Source organism: Muscardinus avellanarius, assembly GCF_963383645.1.
Source record: "Muscardinus avellanarius genome assembly, chromosome: 9".
In the NCBI taxonomy this organism is placed as follows: domain Eukaryota; kingdom Metazoa; phylum Chordata; class Mammalia; order Rodentia; family Gliridae; genus Muscardinus; species Muscardinus avellanarius.
This window is the reverse complement of record NC_137795.1, coordinates 72,188,498-72,214,890: the sequence shown is the minus strand read 5'-3', so window position 1 is coordinate 72,214,890 and position 26,393 is coordinate 72,188,498. Positions and strand designations below refer to the sequence as shown.

At 33.6% G+C, this 26,393-nt stretch overlaps 1 protein-coding gene across 1 annotated transcript in view; it reads right to left on the bottom strand.

The window, feature by feature from the left end:
* The window catches only part of PHF14 (PHD finger protein 14), a gene marked incomplete at both ends in the record, with an annotated part of 210,215 nt that overhangs the window by 129,793 nt on the left and 54,029 nt on the right, over positions 1-26,393 (bottom strand). Inside the window, 7 exons of the mRNA XM_080701123.1 lie at positions 6,619-6,787; positions 12,568-12,699; positions 14,540-14,643; positions 16,755-16,850; positions 17,897-18,003; positions 18,885-19,155; positions 19,910-20,056. Of these exons, the coding sequence (XP_080557249.1) occupies positions 6,619-6,787; positions 12,568-12,699; positions 14,540-14,643; positions 16,755-16,850; positions 17,897-18,003; positions 18,885-19,155; positions 19,910-20,056 (1,026 nt within the window). The remainder of the gene's footprint in view (positions 1-6,618; positions 6,788-12,567; positions 12,700-14,539; positions 14,644-16,754; positions 16,851-17,896; positions 18,004-18,884; positions 19,156-19,909; positions 20,057-26,393) is intronic.

Below are 26,393 nucleotides of genomic sequence, written 5' to 3'. Positions count from 1 at the left end.
CTCCGGCCCCAGCCCAGCCCAAGCCCAGCCCCTGCACAGCCATGGCCCGGCACCAGCCAGCCGCTTCTCAGAGGATATAGCACCAGGCTCTAGCACAACCCACGCCCAGCACCAGCGGAGCTCCAACCCAAATCATAGCCCCGGGACCTGACTTACACCAACATGGCAACAAAATCCAAAAGCTCCTTCCAAGACCTAGGAGTCACCTCTGCGCTGGACCTACAGCCTCCTGAGAACCAGATATGGAAGAACTACCAGCCCATCAGAGTTTCTGATTGGGCTGCCAGCTACTCCACCATCATCCAATCCGTACCACTTCAATGGGAAGACAACAGAAGAACAGGCCTGAGAATGGTGAAAATATGAGAACCAGGAATAGTGGAGAAACGACAGAAGTCACGAATACTGACCTTCTAGAAATGCAAGAAGGGGAGTTCCGAACCTTGATCTACAATATGATGAAAGGATTTAAAACAAGTCTAGCGGAAATGAAAGATGAGATAGAAACACTAAGAAAGAATCAGAAAGAGGTCTGAAATGAAATGAAAGAGTCAATAAGTGAAATGAAAACAGCAATAGAAAGAAATTCTGGAAGATTAGATGAAATGGAAAACAGACTATCACTTTTAGAAGACAGTACATGCAAAACCGAAAACACGGTCAGCGATATACAGAAATCTTTACAGCAACAAAACCTAAACATCCAGCAAATATGGGATAATATGAAGCGCCCTAACTTACGAATAATAGGCATTGAAGAAGGGATAGAGGTACAGACCAAGGGCATCCGTAATCTCTTCAAAGAAATAATCTCAGAGAATTTTCCAAACATGGAGGGAGTCTTGGATCTTCATGTCCAGGAGGCATACAGAACTCCATTGAGACAGGACCAAAGAAGGACCACGCCACGCCACATAATAACCAAAATGACCAACATAGAGGCCAAGGAAGGAATCTTAAAAGTAGTAAGAACAAAAGGATGGGTGACATATAGAGGTGAAACAATAAGAATCACCCTAGACTATACAACCCAGGTCATGAATGCTAGGAGAGACTGGTATGACATGATTCAGACCCTGGAAGAAAATAACTTCCAAACGAAGCTTATTTATCCAGCAAAACTACTATTCAAAAATCAATGGGGAAACAAAAGTGTTTCAGGATAAACAGAATCTTAAAAAATTCATGAATTCAAAGCCTACACTAGAGAAAATTCTTAAAATGGCAGAAAACAAAAATCATATTCTCTTAACAAAAATCAATATCTCTTAACATCAAAGGATTTAACTCACCAATGAAAAGACATAGACTGGCAATGTAGATTAAAAAACATAATCCAAATATATGCTGTCTGCAAGAAACTCACCTTACAGCCAAAGACATTCACAGACTGAAAGTGAAAGGATGGAAAATGATATACCATGCCAACGGTGACCAAAAAACAGCAGGGGTAGCAACCCTGATATTCAACAAAACAGAGTTTAAACTAAAACACATCAGAAGAGACAAATCAGGGTACCTCCTTTTACTAAAAGGAACAATACACCAAGAAGATATAGTGATAGTAAATATTTATGCCCCAAACGTGGGTGCAACCACATTTGTAAAACAAACCCTTCTGGACATAAGATCCCAAGTAGACCCAAATACAGTAATTCTGGGAGACTTTAATACGCCTCTCACACCACTGGATCGATCTTCAAGGCAAAAGATGAGTAAAGATGCTTTAGAACTAAAGAAAACCATAAACCAAATGGACCCAATAGACATTTACAGAATATTTTAACCAGGAATTACAGAATACACATTCTTCTCAACAGCCCATGGAACCTTCTCCAAAATAAACCACATACTGGGACACAAAGAAAGTGCCAGCAAATTCAAAAGATGTAATATAATTCCTTGCATCTTTTCAGACCATAATGGAATAAAAGTAGAAATCAACAACAGGAAACGAAAAAAATATTATTCAAATACATGAAGATTGATATTTGCAGATGACATGATCCTTTATCTGGAAGACCCGAAGAACAACCAACAGACTTCTGGAGCTGATTGACAAATCAGCTGATTCAGCAAGTCGCAGGATACAAAATCAACCTAAAGAAATCAATGGCTTTTCTTTACGCCAACAATGAATCCACAATGAAAGAAACAAAGAAAACAATTCCATTCACTATAACCTCAAAACCTATAAAATACCTAGGAATAAACCTAACCCAAGATGTAAAAGACCTCTACAACAAAAACTATAAAACATTAAAGAAAGAAATTGAAGAAGACCTTGGAAGATGGAAAGATCTCCCGTGCTCATGGATAGGCAGAATAAATATCATCAAAACGGCCATTCTACCAAAACTGATCAATAGATTCAATGCAATTCCCATTAAAATACCAGCGACATTCTTCAGAGACCTAGAAAAATCAATCATGAACTTTATATGGAGAAAGAAAAGACCCAGAATAGCCAAAGCAATTCTCAGCAATAAGAAACATGCAGGAAGCATCACAATCCCAGACTTCAAATTATACTATAGAGCAATAGTAGTAAAAACAGCATGGTACTGGCACAAAAACAGATATACTGAGCAGTGGATTAGAATAGAAGATACAAAAACAAACCCACACATCTTTAGTCAATTAATCTTTGACAAAGGGGCCAAACTAATACACTGGAGAAAAGATAGCCTTTTCAACAAATGGTGCTGGAAGAACTGGCTATCCATTTGTAAAAAGATGAATCTAAACCCCTATATCTCACCATGCACAGGAATCAACTCAAGATGGATCAAAGACTTAGAAATTAGACCTGAGACTGTGAAGTTAGTAGAGGAAAGCATAGGTTCAACACTACAAAATATTGGCACAGGCAGTAACTTTCTCAACAAAACCTCCAAAGCTCAGGAAATTAAAGCAAGAATTAACATGTGGGATAACATCAAACTTAAAAGTTTCTTCTCATCAAAGGAAACCATCAACAACTTAAAGAGGAAGCCTACAGAATGGGAGAAGATCTTTACCAGCCACCACTCTGATAGGGGACTAATATCTAGAATATACAAAGAGCTCAAAATACTCTATACTAGCAAAGCAAACAACCCAATCAAGAAAGGGGCAAATGAACTAAATAGACACTTCACAAAAGAAGAGATACAAAGGGCCAATAGATACACGAAAAGATGTTCTACATCATTGGCCATCAGGGAGATGCAAATCAAAACTATACTGAGATTCCATCTAACCCTAGTCAGAGTGGCAAGCATAAAGAAATCAAATAACAACAAATGCTGGCGAAGATGTGGGGAAAGAGGAACTTTTTTATACTGTTGGTGGGAGTGCAAACTAGTTCAGCCACTATGGAGATCTGTGTGGAGATTCCTAAGAAAGCTAGGAATAGATCCACCATACGATCCAGCTCTACCACTCCTGGGTATGTTTCCAAAGGGATTGAAAACAGAGAACTATAGCAACATATGCATACCTATGTTCATAGCAGCACAATTTGTAATAGTCAAAATATGGAACCAATCCAGGTCCCCATCAACAGATGAATGGATTGCAAAACTCTGGGAAATACACACAATGGAATTCTACTCTGCCATAAAGAAGAACAAAATCATACCTTTTGCAAGAAGATGGAAAGTCCTGGAGAGCATTATGTTAAGCGAGACCAGCCAAGCACAGAAGAAGGTACATATGTTTCCTCTAATATGCCCAAACTAGGAAACACAAAGGATACCAGTGGGACTCCAGATAATGGAGGGGAAATACCAGCAAAGCTTGAATAGAAAGATAGAGGAGGAGGAAGGCTGAACTTGATTAATGAAGGTGTACATCTGAATATATGTAAAATTATGAATATGGCATGGTTACCCGGGACAATCATTGGTTTATTGCTGGGAGGGGGGAAGGGAAAACAGGGGCAGGAGGGGGGAGAGGGCATCAAGTATAAATATATACCATTTATGTTCAATAAAAAATTTTTAAAAAAGTAATGATGTTTCTATACAGTGGTATTTTTGTTTGGTTTTGAGCTTCAATATGCACTTAAATTCCTACAAATGAAAAAAACAGCCATACTGGTTGTCCTAAAGATATTGGTCATGTAATACTTTGTCTAGCATTTCATTCACCAATATCTCTTAGTAGCCTAAAAATATTTAAACATGAAAATTAGAGATGAATAAGATGAAAGAAATTGATCTGATCAGAAAATTTTGGAAATTTCTTATAACATGGGAAAGCAAACAGTTGAACGAGAAGAAAAAAATGCTTTCTTATTAAAGAGTTCTCTTTATCTTAAGTAATACTGAGCAATGGGGACATAAATACCACTAAAAAATACATAATTTCCCTCTATATGTAACTCTAAAGTTAAAGATAATAATACTGGTGAGAAGAATTTAAGAATAAAAAATTAGAAATATAATGTTTCATAAGAGTATAATCTTAGTAGATATAGACATATGAAGTAATTAAGAACTTTTCTATTAAAAATATTTTAAAAGTAGAAACAAACGGACATATTTTAAAAGGAAAATTTTCTCTAGTTCCTTTACAAACATGATATACTTTTAAAGTTTAAAAACTGTTTTAAACTAGTAGAGACTACAAGTAAAGCTATTTTGTGTTCCTTTATGTTGAACATTCAAAATAAATTATATCAAGCCAGGTGTGGTGGCGCACGCTTGCAATCCCAGCATTCCGGAGGCTGAGACCTGGAGGATCGCAGTTTGCCGACAGCCTCAGCTACTTAGTGAGGCCCTCTGCAACTCAGTGAGACCCGGTTTCAAAATAAAGAATAAAAAATAGGGCAGGGGTTGTAGCTTGGAGGTCGAATGCCCCTGGATTCTATCACCACGCCCGCAAAAAAAAAAAAAAAAAATTATATCACCTGAGAGCAATTTCCAGATTTGCCTCATCAATTTTGCATGTGTCCATAAAAAACTGAAAAAAATAATCTAACTGACTTCTTTTAAATAAGATTTTATTATTATTATTATTATTATTATTATTATTATTATTATTATTTTTGGTGGTACTAGGGTTCCTGGAAAACCCTTTTATCTCCGGGCTACTGTCCCGGATCTATTTTATATTTTTATTTGGAAGTAGGGTCTCTTAAGCCAGCGAGGCTGGCTTCGAACCTGCGCACTCTTCCTGACTCTGCCTCTCAAGCGCAGTGACTACAAACATGCGCCACCATGGCCGGCTAAATAAGATATTTTAAGTGATAATTATATAGGGGTTATTACCTCTCTATAAAAATATATCTAATTAAAAAAGAAAGAAAATTCTAAGAAAAAAAAAATAAAGGCACTCTTAAATGAAACAGATACCCAAAACAGTGATGACAGCTGACCCTAAAAAGATCTTTCTATCTCCCTCAAAGTAAGACAGATATTTAAAGTAAAAATGTTTCCCCTAAGAAGTCATAATTGAAAGCCAACCTTAATGGTTTTGGAGCATAAATTTACACTACTGATGTAAAGAAAACTGCACACAACAAAATTTTATTTAATGTAACCTTAGGTTAATAGAACCCCCACCCAAGTCACTGAAAAATAAACAAAACTTTCTTAAAGAAATTCTTTAAATCTTGGCTTCAGAGAATTTTTGAATGAGATTGAAAAACAGGCTTATGCATTTCCTAGAAAAAGAAATAACTGAAAAAAACATATAAATAGATGCCCAAAATCATTAATATCAAGAAAACGTAACCATACTACAGAAAACATTTACAAAAAATGTTTAAAACAAAGCTAATAAAAATGAAAAAAATTTAACTGTCCACCAACATAACAGAGGCAAAACTAGGTAATGATCTATTATTTCAGTAGAAAACAATACATTAGAGAAAATAAATAAGCCAAATTTGCATGGATTAATTAGTATGTATGAATCAAATCAATATGTTGGTCAAAATATCAAACTATAAGCCGGGCATGGTGGCGCACGCTTGTAATCCCTGCACTTAGGAGGCTGAGACAGGATGATCACACAGGTTGAAGCCAGCCTCAGATACTCAGTGAGGCTCTCAGCAACTTAGTGAGACCCTGTTTCGAAATAAAATATAAAATAGGTCTGGGAGTATAGCCCAGAGGTAGAAAGCCTCTGGGTTCCACCCCTAGTACCACCAAAATAAAAAAAAAAATCAAACTATAGAAAGAAGTTTGACTACATTTATATAAAATTCAAAACCTGTAAGACTAATCCATGTATTATTTATGAGCACACAGATTATAAAGACAAGTAATAAAGAATAAGAATATGACATCGAAGAAATAGATGGCATCTGTGCTAGATAGATAGAGATGAGATTATAAGTGATTCAGAGAGGACTTTCAAGGCTTCAGTAATATTCTGTCCTTTAAGCTAAGTGGTGGGAATGCTGAATGTTCACTATTATTATTATGCTTTCAACTCAACATTTAAATTAGAAACTCAGATACATAAAGTATATTTCATAACACTGAAAAATGCTAAAAAATAACCAACAGTAATATACTCATTTCTTTCTTTAACTCCTGAATATATGTCGACCATTTGTTTATCTCTCTCTCTTCACTTGTAGCCTCAGAATATTATTATGATTGTGATAAATAAAGAACAAATTACCGTGTTTCTTATTGGAATCTTCTTGGGTTCTGGTGGCACATCTTGTGGAACAAATTTCACTGGTTCCTTAATCTGCCTCCTTGATCGCTTGGTCCCGTCTGGTAAGGTTTCCATGGCCATGTCTGCTTCCATGTCACTGCTCCCTGCCTGGTCGCATTCTGAGCACTGCCTACAAAATTATTAAAAACCATATATTTATTATCTTCTAGTTTTAGTTATAATTTATACAAACACCAGGTATATATGAAGAATATGTACAAGTCCTGTAATACTAAGTAACCATTCTCTTACTGCAGTAAAAAGTATTGAAAGTTTCTCAAATAGATCCACTTCACTTTTAAAATGATTAATAAATCATTCTATATCCCATGAATCCATGGGATATAGAAAAAAGTGCCTTTTTGTCTAAATCACTTTATTTATGTGTGTGTGTGGTACTGGTAGTTGAACCCAAAGGCATTCTACACCCCCAGCCCTATTTTTTATTTTTTATTTTGAAATAGGGTCTCACTAAGTCTTAGTCTCCCAAGTGCTGGGACTACAACTGTGTGCCACAATGCCAGGTTTAAATAGTTATTTCATTTAAAATACTTTCCCTTCTGTTTCTTTCTTTTTTTGTTTTTAACTGGGAATGGAACCCAGGGGCATTCTACCTCTGAGCTATACCTCCAGCCCTATTTTTATTCTTTATTTTGAAACAAAGACTCACTAAGTTACAGAAGGCCTCACTAAATAGCTGAAGCTGCCTGCAAATCTGCAATCCTCTTGTCTCAGCCTCCCAAGTACTGAGATTACAAGCATGCACCACTTAACCCCGCTGTTTCTCTTTTTGTAGCTATTACTCATCAGGATATTCTCTAATTATGAACATTCTCATTCCTACTAAAAATAACACATTTAAATGGAAAGGAAATTTACCATAAAGTACCCAGATAATAGAAATGTTGTGTCCTGAACTCACAAAAACATTGAACAACTCAAAAAAGCAAGAGAATATTGTAACTTTCAATGCTTAATGTATCCATCCCTATTTCACCATAGTGCCACATGATTAACACCATATAAAGCAACAGCAAAAATGGTCATTACTCCTTCACTCTTTCAACAATTGAGTAAATATTATAGTCTCTATCCCACAAGTATCCTTTAAGATATCTAAAAGCATCTCTGTTACATTAATAGGTACACAAGATCAGCAGAGTAACCTAGAAAAAAGGCACAGCCTATCAAATTTGAGGGAATCTAATAGTATTTAGGGGAGAAGTCATGTTATCTTTCAAAATGCCAAAACACATATCTGGCTTCTTTTAATGTCCCACTACCCAGCTATTATCCATGAATTCAACTGAACTCACAGTAACACTGTATATTTTTACTGAATATACTCTATTAAAGAAGAATATTAAGATTTATAATTTCCCTGCCAAATAGTAAAGGATAATTCGAAGTAATCAAAACAGTTCATTAAGTAAAATGGATTTTAAAGTATAAATACTAAAAATTCATGTGAGAAATTTATGAAAAATAACCTTCACCCTCATGCTGAAATACTAAGATTTTTTTCAATTTACCACACCATATATTCAGTAAAATAAAACTACAACATATATAGAGAATGATGATTGAAAGGGACTTAATATTCTTATTTACTAAAGAAAATAATTTTACTGCGTAAGAGTACTAAGACAAGAAATTATTCTAATACAAACTTAGAGAACTTTATTTGTTTAAATCAAAAAAAGAACTGTATGATTGCAAATTAGTGCAACCACTTTGGAAAACAGTATGGAGAATCCTCAGAAGAATGGGAACAAATCTACCATTTGATCCAGCAATACCACTTCTGGGTATCTACCCAAAAGAAAGGAAACGAAACTACCAAACTAATGAATGTGTATCTATGTTCATAGCTGCACAATTCACCATAGCCAAACTATGGAACCAGCCAACATGTCCATCAACAGATGAATGGTTTACAAACCTGTGGGATATGTACACAATGGAATTTTACTCAGCCATTAAAAAATCTCAATTATATCATTTTCAGGGAAATGGATGGAACTGGAGGACATTATGCTAAGTGAGATTAGTCAGTCACAAAAAATAAGAAATCAGATGCTTTCCCTAATATGTGAGAGGGAGAAATGGGTCATAGGAGAAACTCTAGGTGAAAAAGGAAATCCTATAAAGGAGCAAACAAGGCAACCTAAAGGAGGAGAAAGGAAGGGGGAAGAGGAAAATCTCTAAAAAACACAATGTACTTAAACATATCGAAGTCAACCACTAAGCCGAGCAAGGGAGGGAGGGACTGGGAGGGAATGGGGTGGGAATTGGGTAGGGGTTAAATTAGTGATGTGTACATGTCTGTACACACAAGTTTTTTACCCCAATAGGATTTATGAATATAATGCACCAATAAAAATTTAAAAAAAGAACTGTATGAATCTTAAAATGTGACAAATCCATTAACACTTCATTTTTCAACTATTACAGATAATTCAAACTTTATTTATTTATTTATTTATTTATTTATTTATTTATTTATTTTTCAGTACTGGGGATTGAACCCAGGGGCATTCTACCTCTGAGCTACAGCCCCTGTCCTATTTTTCATTTTTTTTTTTTTTTGGAAATAGGATCCCGCTAAGTTGCAATGTAACTCACTAGTTAGCTGAGGTTGTGATCCTCCTGTCTCAACATCCGAAGTACTGGGATTACAGGCATGCACCATTATGCCCGGCTCAAACTTTATTCTTCTCCTCTACCAACAATTACCTCTTTAGGACTTCAATATTTCAGAATCCCATGTCATATGTTTTTACAACTTTTCCCCTCTTTATAGAGGAAAATATTGACAGGTGCCTACATAAAACTTCAAACATGTCCCAAATATCATCTCAGATCCTCCTGCCTCTGATTATTGGAAGAGTCTGTTTTATAAGCAAGGAAGAACGTTTAACTCCATTTCTAAATTCTGTTCTTTTTCAAATCATTAAACCTGAACAAGACTTTATTTTTTAATTTTTTATTGGTGAATTATAATCATATATCTTAATGAGGCACAAACAAGATGGTAGACACATACAGACACACATCACTCATTTAGCCCTTCCCCAATTCCAACCCCATTCCCTCCCTCCATTCTTCCTTCTCATACTTGGCTTATTGATTGACTTTTATATTTATGAATGTATGTCATGTACATTAGGGAATGTCCTATACATTAGGGAATGTCCCTCTTCTCCCCTCCCATCCCTCACAGTTAGGTTTCCTTATCTGCTCATCTATGCTTTCTCAAAACTTTAAATTAATAGCAAAGGTGTGTGTGTGTGTGTGTGTGTGTGTGTGTGTGTGTGTGTGTATTATTTTATATACAGTAGATGTCTCATTCTAAAGCTGGAATTCACACTAAGTTAATGGAAAAAGGAAATAGAAAATATTGTAAATGAATGATTATAAAAAATCTAAAAAATTTTAAAAACTCTTCATATAAGGCTTTATATTTTTGTCTTAAAATAATAAAAAGGCATATCCAAGGAATAAAACAACATAGTAAATATTATTCAACTGTCAAACCATCCTTCAAGGAGTATTTTCAAAGAATAAGAAAAAAGAGAATTTCTGTTCAGATAGGTGGCAAAAACATAACATAAATACTCTAAAATTAAAAGAACCATTAAATATTTGAGTGTCTCTCATAAATCAAACTTATGATTTTTTATCCTACCAGGCTTGTCTTAGAATTTAAGGCAATGTGCAGATTATATATTTTTACAAAAACAAAATAACATAAACTAAGTGATATAAAATACATTTTAAGTATAAGAGTACAAACAAAATAGAACCCAGATCATACCGTCACTAGCTCTTCTAATCTCTGATCAATTCATCATCAACTTAATCTTCCAATATTCTCCCTAATCTGCTTTGTCCATCCCTAGCCAATTTTAAAAGTCCCTGGGCTTTGCCCTTTTCTTTTCTTGAGCAGTTGAATACTACTTAAGGAAAATAAAATAATCAATATACTCATTCACTGAACATTCTTGCTATACAGCCTCAACAAATCAGTTTTCTCTGATATTTTTCCAAAGTAGCCATAATAAACCATTTGTTCTTTTCTTGAGACTGTCTTGATCCTAGATCATTTCCCTCTCAATAGTCTCAACAGACTACTATTTCACTGCAATGTTTGATCCTATCTAATACAAACTCACTCAACTTCTCTGCCTTCCACTAACAATTACTTCTGTATCTCTATCCATGGTTTTTTTCCCTATTACATGTCTCAAATCAGCCCAGTAAAGCCCACTGAAGACTGTGGGACTTACTGAACAGAACACGCACTGATCTAGCTAGAATCTCCAAGAAATCTGAGCTGGTACTGAAAGAAAAGACCTGAGAGAACTGTCTAAAAGAAATAGTCATTCAGGCAGAATATGGGACCTGAGAGCAGATCTCTAACCACAGATATTAGAGTAATTCCAGCAAAAGACAGCATAATGGAGATGTAAGAGCAAAGGCATTACCACAGGGTTACAAAGCATAAAGACAGCAAAAACAGAAACTGGTAATGTTCAGAAACATTTACCAGTGGGATCTGCAGAAGTTTAACAAAGACTATAGCACCAAAGACTACAGTCACCAAATAAAGTACCAGTAACAGGACACTTTCTCTAATAAAAGGGTTTGCAAGAACTAGGCAGAGACTAATGAACAGCCAGTGATATGCTAAGAAACCTGGTTCTCTGAGGGGAAAGCCCTAATTTGTAGTACTAACAATTTCCATGGTATGAATACTCCCAACCAGCACAATTTCAAGCTACCAATACACCATAATAGAATGTAAAATGAAAAAAGGTGAGTTGTAGCAAACATTCTACAGATTTTCAACAAAGAACAGGCTCAAATAGGCTCAAGAGCACGGATACACCTTCCTAATAAAATAAACAAGTAGCCTGAAGAGATTAAATATGCTTAATGTGTTGGAGAAATACATACAACCATTTGAATATATTAAAAATTTAAGGATATTGAGGTTTACTCTTTTCTAAAACTAGAGAGACTTTTTTTTTTTTTTTTTGGTGATACTGGGGTTCCTGGAAGCCCTTCTAGCTCTGGGCTACACTCCCAGACCTATTTTATGTTTTTTATTTGGAAACAGAGTCTCTTAAGCCAGGGCAGCTGGCTTCAAACCTGTGCTATCCTCCTGTCTCCACCTCCCAAGCGCGGGGATTACAAGCATGCGCCACCACACCCGGCTAGAGAGACATTTTGTATAAAAGAATATTCATGTTCATTTCAAAAGTTTTTCATTTCCTATATTCTCCTTCATATAAGAAGTTGGTCTTTTAAAATTTGAAAGCTTATCTCTTCCTTGGACTAAATTAAATAAAGGACAACGCTCAATATAGATATCATAAGTTGTTATCAAACATCTGAGGTTATCCAATATACCCAAGTTAATGAAAAAAAGCAATTCAGAAAAGTTTGTGAAATGTTTCTAGACTTTCAACGAATGGCTAGCTGAACCTAATAGAACTAGCACAAATGACAACAGAAGTTTTGGTGGCAATAATTCAGAAATAAGATACTAATTCAAAGTAAAAGCATGAATATGAAGGCAAATTTCAAATTCAATTTCAAAATAAATCCTTTAAGAAATTCCTAACAATAAAATGCAAAAATATTATAAACACACCAGATAAAAATCTCACCTTACATAAGAATCCACTGCTAAGATACCAAAATAGTAAGAACAAACTGAATATTCATTACTCAAAAAAAACTGTTAACTTTGTTCACATAATAACCTAATAAATATTTATGAAAATATCAATTTTAAAATGTGCCAAATGTTTAATTATTAATAATTTAATACTTCCTTTCATAGAGTGCTAAAAAAATAGTAAACTGGTTTAACATCTATATCTGAAAAAACATTTCACTTACCAGTAACTGTTTTTGGTCTTTCTTGGCATCCTTGTAAGAGGAGGATCCAGACATCCAAGATGGTAATGGAGTTTACAGGTATCACATAATAAAAGAAGATGCTGGTCATGGTTCTTCTTACAAATTCCACAACTTTATGAATAAAGGCAGCAAATAAGAAACTAGTTGTCACAGCAAAACATTATAACATTTTTTTTAAAGTTTAAAATTTTCATCTTGACTAATATTTTTTCTGTTAAAAAGAACTTTTTTCATATCATTGGTCTTTTTACAATGTGAATAACTGTTAGGTCTAAATACTTTTGAGAATGTTAAAAATTAGCCTCGACATAATATAAACTTAAATGAGTCAAACCTTTGAAAACAGAACATATAAAACCTAATTATTCTCAATATCTTCTTAATATCAATTATTAAATAAAATCCACTTAACTTTAGATCAATTTTTCTCTAAAACAAATCATGAAACAAAAAAATTGCCAATTTTCTAAAATGTCTCTCTCTAAAACTATGAAAGAAATTACTTGGCAAAATTTAGTTAATTTTCTACCATTAGTTATAAGCCTTTCAAAGAGTCTTCAATATATAAGTAAGCGGTATATTAAAATAACTCTTCAAAATCAGACTTGGAGTCTTAAAAAATATACCAAATGGTAAATATTAGGTAGCTTTATAACTGTTAGTAAGATTTTAGGTTGAATGTTTTCTTTTAGGCAAAATCGAACATTACTTATGGAAAAGGTAATTGCAATTTTGTTACTTCTGAGAACATCTGCTTATGTCCTGAAAATTTAGTGTATATTTATATACTTGTATTGGAAATAAAAGGAATGAAAAAAAAATTGTGGAGAACTTAAAAGGACTATCCATTGATTGAAAATGTGTAAAAGCAATGATGTTTGAATTTTTTAAATACATTTGGTGGGGGGTAGAAGCCAAAAAAAAATCAATGCCTAATCTCAGAGCAAAAAGTAAAAAAGCATGTAAAATATATTCCAAAGCAAAAATAAACTATAGTCATAAACGTCAGATGTACAGTGATATGCCTGATGGTTTTAAATAAGCTAATTGTATCGGGGAATGCTGCTATAGTGATAGCATGCTAATGCTTATGTTGTACAATAAGACAATAATGGGCTCCTCCCATATTTCAAAGAAGTTATTTGCTATTACCTGTGGAGAACATCTCTAACAAAGAATAGAAGATAGTTATGGAGACTGATATTCTTGCTAATGCTAAGAAATAAAGAATGCTAGAGAGATTATTTACATATTTATAAGCATAAATATGTATGTTTATATATATACACATATATGAATATATGCACACACATAAACATTCCAGCATTTTCTATTAATTTTTCACTTAATATAATCAAAATGTTACATGAAAAAAGTGAAATATTAACTTTTTTAGATACAGAATCTTGACTGTGAAGTTACTATAAAGGTGAACACTGAAAATATTGAGCATAGAATATTGTAAAGAACAAAAATATTTCTGGAAATAATATTGTAACTGATCAGAGAGAGACAGATTCAAATTACAATTTATCTTCATTATCCACCACCTACAAAGACAACATATTCAGAATATACATGATATTTATCACTACCTAACAGCACAAAACTTAACAACTCATTTAAATTAAATCATATATAAATGTGTATTTATTAGGTTGTTTTAATTATTCAAGACAATAATCATATTTTAAAGTAACTTTAATTTCAGAAATTTCATTTCTACTTTGTGTAGCTATATCCCAATTATTTAAAATCTAAAATTTCATTTACGTTATAGAGAAACAAAAATCTATCATTCAATTAGAAAGCATTTTTTTATAAATGAATCTCCATTGCATTTAACTTAAATTCTGAAATGGATATAATTCACTTTCAAATTTTTGAAGTATTCTCTTACTACACATTAATTTAGAAATATAAAATATTCCATCACACTTTCATTACTTGCCTATAAAGTACTGTAGGAAGAGTAGATGTCTTTTGTGTGCCTCCTTCTTTTTTACTTGGTTTTCTCTCCTTGGGTGCTCGCAAAATTGCCGGTATATTCAACTTCTATTGATTTGAACAAATGCAGTATATATTGTTTAAAGGATGAAATACAGAGCAATATTTTCATCTATTTGCCATTTGAGTCAACTAAATATGCTAGGCTTGTGAGGGGAAATCTGCTTTACCAGCTATTACACTGGCAAAAAATAAAATAAAATGAGGTTTTATCTAACAATTACATTCATTAGAAACCTATAATTACATACTTTCATCAAATTTTAATGCTACACTAAAACATGAAAATCAAACTACGTTAGCCTGAAAATGTGAAAGAGAAGGACAAGTGAACAGGAGGTTTAAAAAATAACACAATACACTTGACAAAAAGAATATTGAGGCCGTTTATTTTCCTCAATTACCCAGCAATATTGGTGCTCCATAGGTTAATTAGAAAAATTATCTTATTGGACCAAACTCTCTAGAAAAGCAAATGAGATTCTCTTTGGGTTTCTACTAATCTGTAGAATGCTGGCCTCTCAGACAGCAACCATCTATCAAAGTCATTTCTTAGAGCCCCAGTGGACCCACATCTGTTCAACCAACTAGAAAAAAAAAGGTGTCATGTAAACAGTACAAATGAATTCTATTTCTGTTGTGCATTTTATATTTGCACGAGGAAATCTGCAAACCTCTGTGAAAGTCATTGAATAAATTAAAGTGTCTTTTATAGATAATATTTTACACTAAAAAGGAGGTTCTTAGGAGACAAATTTGCAAATGAAGCCAAAAGATATGGCTATGTTAAAAATAAACGAAAGCCTTGTACTCAATATTACCTTCTCTAAATATCAAATATAAAACACTATAATCTTCAAAATTCCATCAACCTATCAATTGAAAAGAAGGTTAATTCTTTTATAGCAAACTTATTCCCATCCTCTAAAATAAACTATTCGTGTGTGTGTGTGTGTGTGTGTGTGTGTGTGTGTGTGTGTGTGGTACTGGGGTTCCTGGAAACCCTTCTACCTCCTGGCTACACTCCCAGACCTACTTTATATTTTATTTGGAAACAGGGTCTCTTAAGGCAGCAAGGCTGGCTTCGAACCTGCGCGATCCTCTTGTCTCCGCCTCCCAGGCACGGGGATTATTTGCGTGTGTCACCACACCCAGCTAAAATAAACTATTCTTTATAATAGAAGCCACATATATTCTCTTCTCAAAAAAATTAACTTCAAACATGTCATAATACAAATCAGGATTTATTACATTATAAAATAATATATCTACATGAACTGTGCCATGAATTTAACTCTTTGTAAACCTCTAAAAAAACTGAAAAATAACTGTTCTTTGAAAATCTTCCTTCATAAACAAAACTTTTTCTGAGATTTATTATACTAAGGATGAAACCCAGGGCCTTCAGGCATGCTAGGCAAGTGCTTTAGCACTTAGCTACACCAGCAGCCCTAAAACCACTTTTGTATTGAATATAGTAGCTGATCATCATCCTTAAAAACATGATTTTTAAATTATTTGAAATTTTTTAAATTAATCAATTATATGCACAGAACTAAAAAGGCATTCATAAATTCCATTTAAAATTATTCTTTTCAACACCAAGAACATAAGCTACAAGAATTCAAGCTTAAAGGATTTTCCCCACAACTACAAAAATTACTGTTGAAAAACTAGTTTAACATTTAAGTTTTAAAAACTCCTTTAAAACAGATTAATGTGAAAATAATCTATCTAGTTTACCATTTTAAAATTTAAATCCAAAAATAATAAAGAATTGAACTTAATATAGCACAAAAAAGGAAAGAAAAATGTGGGACAGAATCTAAAACTGCTAAATTAAAGGAAAGAAGAATGTAGTAGGAGAAACTTTTGCTTCAAATCTTAACTCATCAAAAATGACAGGTCAATCAGTTAGAGAAAATGAAAAAGTTTTGCAAACAAGATAGATGTTGAAACAACCAAATGAAGCTATAGGTTCTCAGTAAGCAGCTTCCAACGCTCTAGATGCATTTCAGGTAGAAATCGTTATCCCAGAGGATTAAGCTCTGATCAAACCGAATTCTTCAGTTAGTAAAGTGACAGTTGTGTCAGAAATCTGGTCTTCGAAAACCATATAAAGAGAAAGAATTGAAGAAAGCAATTGGAAAGAAACAAACCTGCCCTGTGATCCGGCCTAGTAAGGCCCAAATTCCTTGCCCTTCACTTCGAAGTTTTCCATTCAGGTTTTGCAGTTCTTCTAAAGATTCACAGAGCTACAAAGTAAATAAGTCAGATTATTAAACTCCTTTGTGTAGAAATTTAAATAATCATTAAAAATATCTTAATCTCTACATTTATGATTCACATACTTTTTATATATTCAAGTAAAAAAAAATGAGAGATTATCCAATTATTAAGTAGTATCACTAAGATGTATACATTGCTTTATGTCAACTTTAATAATGATACTTACATATTTATATATTTCATTATAGTTTTATATGTAATTTCACACATACTCTGCTAATCAATCCTGTGTCTCCACCAAGACATAGCTCCATCATTTTCCCCTTGAAAAAAACTAAGAATTATAGGGTTTTATGAACGGTCCAAGGTCACAAAAATACCCAAAATCCCCAGGTCTTTTGAGTCTAGCCCCAGTGGCTGACTATTTAAGCCTATTTTCTATCTTACATTTGAAATTTTTCTAACAATAATCCAGTGTTATTTGTTTGTGTTGCTTAACACCTGACATTCTGGCCACATCTTGCTCTTTTGATTTTTCTTTTTTATCTCCCTCATTATTAGAATGAAAGTTTAAATTGGGAAGTATTTTTGTCAAAAGTAATACTGAAATATAATTCAAGATAAAAGCAATAAAGTAGAAGTTTCTAAGCACTTAATTCAAACTTTAAAGAAAAAGCTCTACAGTAGTACTATGTATAGGTTAGAATTAAGGAATGAAGTCAGATGTGTTAACTTCACTCACTCTGAGACTTGACTACTGAGCCTGGGCAAGTTATATAGCTTCTTAAGGACTGAGTTTTCTTCTCTTAAAAGGGGAGCCATAACCACAACATAATCATAACCTACACTATATAAAGTTAAGGTGAGAATTGAGTTACTATATGTAAAGAAATCAGAAGTATGTCTGTCACACAGAAAGTGCTCAGTAAGTGATGATAATGAAAATAATGAGGGACAGAAGAACATTAACACTCTAGAATCTCAAAATGAGATATAATTAGAAATGTTATCAAATCACAAAAGAAATTATCAACACTATTATATTACATTGTGTGTTTTGTAGCCAACTTACCTTATTATATTCCACATGAAGCTTTTCTTGCTCATTTTCTAATTTATCCTTTATATTCTTTTGTTCAGCCATATTTTCCTGAATTTGAATCATGCGCATATTTCTCTCTAAATAAATATTCAATTTTACTTTAGTAGAAAGTAAAAACTGATAGAAAAATACATAAAGATACTAGCCAAAGAAACAGTCAAGAATGGAAACCAAACTACCAAACTAATGCATGCATATCTATGTTCATATCTGCACAATTCACCATTGCCAAACTATGGAACCAGCCAAATTGTCCATTAACAAATGAATGGATTACAAAACTGTGGGATATGTACACAATGGGATTCTATTCAGCTATAAAGAAAACCATAATTATGTCATTTACAGGGAAATGGATGGAACTGGAGAACATATGCTAAGTGAGATTAGTCAGTCACAAAAAAAAATAGGGAATCAGATGCTCCCCTAATATGCGAAAGCTAGAGAGAAAATGGGTCTGGGAACTCTAGACAAAGAAGGAGATACTATAGATGAGCAAATAAGACGAACTAACTGAGGGGATGGGAGAGGGGAAGAGATAAATCTCTAATGCACAAGATGTACTTTAACAACCATATCAATGTCAATCACACTAAGCCAAACAATGAAAGGAGGGAGGAAGAGGAAATGGGGCAGGAATTGGGTAAGGGCTGATTGGACAATGTGTGCATGCATGCCTCCACCCTCTTGTACCCCATTAAGATGTATGACTACAATGTACCAATAAAAAATTAAAAAAAGAAAACCTGTACTGTTTAAACATTTTTAAGTACACTGGAAAAAAAGTGAACCTAGAGTTTTACAAAAACTTACAATTTATCAAAATAAACATGCTTTTATTTTAGTATTATTATACTATAATATGACTAATTAATTTCTAAAAATTAATAGCAAATCAAACATTTGCAGTAGCAAATTATTCTCAGTAAAAAGTGCACATATCATCATCTATACTGACCAAAATAATAATTCACAAAATCAGCAGTCAGAGCTGGTTGCTTATGTTTTCTCCTTCCATCCACACTAGAACTAGTATCTGAATTGTCCACTGGAAAGATATCTGTACTGATCCCCATTAGTTCTGCCTTCCGCATCAGTTTACGAATAGCTGAGGCACTGCTAGTGAGCGGTCTGGGCAGTTTTTCCCTTGGAACCCATGCCTGGGGTCTGGTGGATCGAGCCAGTTCTGCCTTGGCACGATATTGTTGAAGCCGAGCATTGATCCTTGCCTATAAAAGAAATATAACAATTTTTTTTTTCCGGTACTGGGGATGGAACCCAGGGCTATTCTACCTTTGAGCTAACCCCCCCCCCCAGCACTATTTTTTATTCTTTATTTTCAAACAAGGTCTTATTAAGTTGCAGAGAGCCTCACTAAGTTGTAACAAAAATTTTAAAGAAAATAAAATGAAACATGATTTTCAATAAAATAAAACATGAAACATGATTTTGACTTCTAGACTTAGAGATAGTAAATATAACTAGAATTAACTGCTCAAGACAATTTACATGCCTCAAAGATTCTTAAAGTAGAATATATGATTCTTAGGTTATATTAAACTAGATCTTCACCTAGTAAATACTGTCCTTATTTATGATCAGAATTGTGAGGAATTAATATGGTTAAACCGAAGCTTCCCTTCTCAATAACTGCAAGTCTCTATAGATTTACTTAAAGTCCTTAGAAATATTAAATGATGGTCAAACTGATCCAGTTCTTTGCATAAATATACACTGTAACATACTACTTTGATAGAATGATTTCCTCTCAGCCTCATTTTTCAATATGAAACTAGATTAAAAATGGCAACTCTGAAGAGTAATGTGTTCAGCCACAAATTCTACTCACCATTGACCTTAATCACAAACAACTTGTTAGAAATTTAACCAAATTTCATAATATACTTCACATGTCACTGGCAAGCACACATAAAATCCGAACGTGATAATCTCAAAAGAAAAAAAAACTTCTGGCTCCCATACCTGTGCTTCTGGTGATAGTTGTTTCTCTCTCTCTTGCAAAGACATTTTACAATAGGATTGAAGGGCCAAGTAGTTTTTTCTCTTCCACTTTCTGTCTAACCTATCTGCATGCTGCTTACAATAAGCAAAAAATGGATCCGCTATATCCTATGCAAAAAAAGGGCGGAAAGTCAACATTTAACTCAGGCATAATAATCCCAACACAAAACTTCTTGAGGAATTTCCTAATGTTGGTTACTTCTACAATAAATTGCAAAAGTGATTTTCAAACATCAGGATAAAGATTATCACCTTACAAACTTAATCCAATTTATTAACTTCAAATTACCAACATTAAATTAACTATTCTTTCTTTAAAGGCTGTGAGAGTTTAGGGGTATAATTCAATGGTAGAGCAATTTCCTAGTATGTTCAAAACTCTCCAACATCACACACACACAAAAAAAAATTAAAATGCCTTGGGGATTTAAAGCTACTAGAATCAAATTTCGTGCATTATTTGGACATATTTGCATACTTTTCTAAAAAAAATCAATGTTTTTAAGAAGATTTTAATAATCTTAGGTACAATCTATTAATATGTGCTAGTTATATATACATAGGCTAATACTACAAAAAGCAATGTATCCCAACATGTAGGTTGAGCCAACACAAATAAAACATGTGTGTGTGTGTGTGTGTGTGTGTGTGTGAGAGAGAGAGAGAGAGAGAGAGAGAGAGAGAGAGATAGATAGATAGATAGATAGATAGATAGATACTGGGGATGGAACCCAGAAGCATTTTGCCTCCAAGCTACATCCCCAGACCTATTTTTTATTTTTTATTTTGAAACAGTTGTGGAGATCCTCACTAAGTAGCTGAGGCTAGCCGCAAACCTGAGATCCTCCTGTCTCAGTCTCCCAAGTACTGGTATTATAAGATGCACCACCATGCCTGCTTAAGTGAAATATTTCTAAATGGCTTGAATGGACATCCTGGGGACAAATACAGATTAAGAAGGCCAGGTCCTAGCAATAAAAATATCCAGGTATTCCACTTGTCTCTTTACATAACTAACACTTCAAATGAGAACACAGCTCTCTTTCATGTTATTAAAAAGTGAGAAAAATCCATCTAAAGTTTCTCACCCTTTCAGAGAATTTGTTTTAATTTCTAAAACTTCTTACTCATACTCAGCACTTGCAACATCTTTTAATATCACCTGGTCTGGCTGTTTAATTTTTCTTTTTTACTATTTATCCCCACAGAGATGGATACTGTACTTTAAAGCTGTTTCTACTTTCCAGATAGACCCTGCTATCCCAACACCTAGCTTAGTTCCATGCACTTATACACAGGTCCTCAATGATAATGAATGAGTGATTTCATTACATACTATCAGCCTGCTTTTAAATATAAATTTCAGCCGGACAGGTGGCACATGCTTGTAATCTCTGCGCTTGGGAGGCTGAGAGAGGAGGATTACAAAGGTTCGAGGCCACCCTCAGCTACTTAGTGAAGCTCTCAACAACTTAGTGAGACCCTGTTTTCAAATAACATATAAAATAGGTCCGGGAGTATAGCCCTGAGGTAGAAAAAAAATATATATATATATACACACACACACACATATATATATATACACATATATGTATACATACATATACATATATATGTATATATGAATATATATGTGTGTATATACATACATATATATATAAATTTCACTGTCGCTTAAACAAAGTTTGTCATCACTCAGCACAACATTTGCTATATAGTTTGGATGCAGAATGCCTCTCAAAGGCACAGGTCTAAAAGGCTTGGTACCCAGCTAAGCACTATGGGAAATGGTGGAAACTTTGAGAGAAGGCCTAGTAGGAGGTCTTTAGGACACTGGGGGAATGTCTGTGAATAAGAATGTGGAACCCCTTTCTCTTCTTTCCTTCTTTTTTTTTTTTTTTTTTGTTTTGTTTTTTGGTGGTACTTGGGAATGGAACCCAGGGCATTCTACCTCAGAATATTTCCCCATATGATCTTCATTACTTGTTCATTTTCCCCTAACATTTATGGCTGAAGTAAATTTTTCAATTTTTTATTATAGTAAAATGCACATGTTATAATTATTTATCATTTTAACCATTTTAAGTATACAGTTCAGAGATATTAAATGTATTTATAAATATTCTGTAACCATCACTATCATCCCTCCCTATAACTTTTTCTTGTAAAACTGAAATTATGTGCTCAATAAACAATAATATTCCATTCCTTTGTTTCCAGTGCCTAGTAACCACCCTTCTATTTTATGTCTCTATGAATGTGAGTACTCAGTTTTTGCATTTTTGTAACTGGCTTATTTTGCTTCACATAAGGTCCTCAAGGTTCACCTATGTTATGACATATTGTATGTTTTCCTTCCTTCTTGAAGCTATATTTTCTTTATTCAGCCACAGAAAAACATTAAGATAGGTTTCACCTTATTATAAATATATTTGCATATGTTATAGGTATATATTGTATATTATATATGAGCATTATAAATAATTACAGGTATATATAATTATTATAAATAATGCTAAAATTAGTGTGCAAAATCTCAAGATTCTGTCTTAAATTCTTTTAGATATATGCCATCACAAGATAATTCTATTTGTAATTTCCTAAGGAACCACCCTGCTTTCTTCCACAGCAGTTGTACCATGTCACATTTCTGGCACCATGACCACGAGTTTTAATTTCTCTATACCCTCACTTCTTACTTCCCATTTTTTGTTTTTGTTTTTGGCAATATCTAAACCATGGTGTGAGGTAATATTTCATTGTGGTTTTCATTTACCTAAAGACTAGAGATGTCAAGCATTTTTTATTTGTATATTGCCTATTTCTATATCTTCTTTGTAGAAATGTGTATTTGAGTCCTTTGCCTATTTTTGAAGCAGGTATTCTGAGTATTAAAGAGTTTTCTGTATATTCTGGGTAATAATCTCTTATCAGACATATAACTTAAAATATTTTCTCCCATTCTGTGCAGCACCTTTTTATTCTGTTGATTATGGCTGAAGTATTTTATCGTTAATATTTCCCATTGCTAGGGATCCAACCCAGGGCATCATGTATGATAGACAAATACTCTACCACTGTGCTATATCTGTAACCCTATTTATCAATTTTTTTAATGGTACCAGGGATTGAACCCAAGTGGTATTGGGGGACTGAATTCAAGCTACATCCCTAGTCATTTTATTTTTTAGTTTGAAACAAGATCTCACTAAGTTGTTGAATGCCCCACCAAGTTGCTGAGGCTGACAATGAACCAGCAATCTTTCTGTCTCAGCCTCCCATGTACTGGGATTACAGGCCTGTGCCACAACACATCACTCCTATTTTATCAATTCTTAAACATATTATATGCAGAAAATGGTTCTCTGAAACCATTCATTTCAAGATGAACTGCATATGTATTTAATAATAACATTTCAATGTATTTTAAATTATATTTCTTATAAATTTTAAGCATAACAATCTTACCCCTCATGAAATTATATTTATATTCACCTTTTACATAAAACTAAAATATATTTATACTCACCCTTTTATATAAAAAATACTAATCTAAGTAATGGCAAACAAGGCTCTATTCTGGAAGGCAAAATTAACCTTTGGTGTCAGATTTCACAAAAGTATAGGTATTAGGCTTACTAAAAGCTGACATAATTCTTTTACATCAAATATGCATGATTTGATAATTACAAAACACTTTAAAAACATTCACTTCTACCTCTCACTTTTTAATTGCATCTGTTAGAGCAAAAAGATTGAACCTATATTAATTTATTCTGCAGCTGAAACTTGCCTTACCCATCAGTCTTACCTAGGGAAGTACTCATATTCTGCTTTTCATACATCTAAAAATTACTTATCTGCAATTATTATTTAATATGTCTTAATTTAGGCCATTCCAAATTCATTCTTTAAAACTGAGGCTTACAATGTACATAAAAATAAGGCCTTATAGCAGGCATTCTAGTTTTTTTATTTTATTTTTTAAACAATTATTTTATTGAACATAAATGGTATACATTTAAACTATATTTGGTGCCCTCTCCCCCCCCCCGCCCGTTTTCCCTTCCCCCCTCCCACCAATGGTTGTCCAGGTTAACCGTGTCATATTCATAATTTTACACATACTCAGATGTAGACCCTCATTAATCAAGATCAGCCTTCCTCCTCTCCTATCTTTCCATTCAAACTTTGTTGATTATTTCCTCTCCAATATCTGGAATCCCACTGGTATCCTCTGTGTTTCCTAGTTTGGGTATATTAGAGGAAACATATGTACCTTTTTCTTCTGTGCTTGGCTGATCTCACTTAACATAATGTTCTCCAGGGCTACACTTATATAAACTCACAAAGTCATTCTAAAATAAAAAGATCTCATTATTAAAAATGGGGTAGAACTGACTTATATTTATCCTAAAGGTTATTACTTATTACTTAAAACCTATTAAAAAGAATTAAGTAGCTTATAGATACAACTTTAATTATTAACATTCAATTATTAATTTTTAAAAGTAAGTAAGAATTATGGTGGATATGTGTGTACATCTGTGCTGGGGAGGTGAAAATTAAAACTGGAATGAGGAATAAAAAGTAAAAAAAAAAATTAGACAATGCCAGACATTCAGAAAATTCCTTAATGTGCTATGCAAGATTATATGTCAAAGCAAGGTTTCAATACCTTTTGATAAAACATTTTGTGTATCACAACATAACATGGCTAGATTATGCTTCTAAAATAATCTGGAGTATTTAGCCAGGTGTGGTGGCACACATTTGTAATCCCCACACTTGGGAGGCGGAGACAGGAGGATCGCATAGGTTCGAAGCCAACCTCAGCTACTTAGTGAGGCTCTCAGCAACTTAGTGAGACCCTGTTTCCAAATAAAATATAAAATAGGTCTGGAAGTATAGCCTGGAGGTAGAAAGCCTCTGGTTCTACCCCCAGTACCACCAAAATCATCATCATCATCATCATCATCATCATCATCTTGAGTATTTATAAAGTGGATCAAGAAGAATAGAAACTTTAAATGGATCTTCACTAATGTGATAAAACAACAAAGCAAAGGACTATAAAAAAATCATAAAAATATGATAAGGTATACAAGGTCACTGGATGAAATAAGGTGTTTATTCTATTGTTTTCAAACTTTGTTTTAGTGCCATGTATAAAATTACCACAGAATGTAAGAAATCAAACTTGATAAACAAGTCTCTATTTTTTTGGTGTGTGTGTGTGTGTGTGTGTGTGTGTGTGTGTGTGTGTGTGTGTGTGTGTTACTCAGGGGCATTCATCTCTGAGCTATTCCCACAGCCCTAATTTTTTTTTTTTTAAACAAGGTCTCAGGTCTCACTAAGTTGTGGAGGTAAATTGTGGAGGGCCTCACAAATTTCCTGAGTCTGGCCATGAACCTGTGATCCTCCTATCTCGGTATCCAAGTAATAGAATTACAAGCATTTGCCACCACCCCTGACTATAAACAAGTCTTAAAAAAAAAACTACCTAGAAAAGCTAAAGTGTGTATAAAATTAAAACAACGCAAGATATGTTCACAAGCAATATATTACTTTAAACTAAAATAATCATTTTTGTTTTTTTAATCTCGGTGCTGGAGATAGAACCCAGGACTTCAGTGTAAGTTCTCTCACTAAGTTATACCTCCAACCTTAAAATGTTTCTAAATTTAAAAATGTCATTACATTGCATAAATTCCAGTGTATGAATATATAACCATGTACAACCAAACATGATTCATACAACCACTATGGAGATCAGTAATAAAAGGAATGGAACTACCATATGACCCAGCTATACCATTTCTCCATACCTGTCCAAAATAATTAATATCAGAATAATATAGTGAAACATGGCTATCTATTGCAGCACAACTGAACATAGCCAAATTACAAAACCAACCTGGTGTCTGTCAACAGATTATCAGATAAATGTGGTATATCTAATAAAAGTATTAAAATATAATGAATAACCAAAAAAATGTGGTATGCACACAGAGTAGAGTTTTACTCAGCCATAAGAACACACAAAAAACTCAGGTCGTTCTCAGGAAAATTAATAGAACTAGAGAATATTATGCTAAGTGAGATCGGGCAGTCTCAGTCAAAGGTTGTATGTTCCTTCTCATATGTGGAAGCTAGAGAAAATAAGAAATAAAACGTACTTCTGATAAGTAAGGAGTAAAACCAGCAAAATACTGAAAGAGAATGGAGGGAGGAGGTGGAGAAAGGAAAAAGAGAATTGAGGAACAAAACAGAGCGAGTAACATTATGTTCATACATGAAAGTCAAGTACCAGTATCATCAACATGTACAGGGAGGAAGGAGAGAAGGTCCACATGGGATGTGGAGGGAAACACACCAAGTGATAAATCTTCCTATAATGTATAATTACAACCCACTAATGAAATTATTTTTAAAAATGCTATTA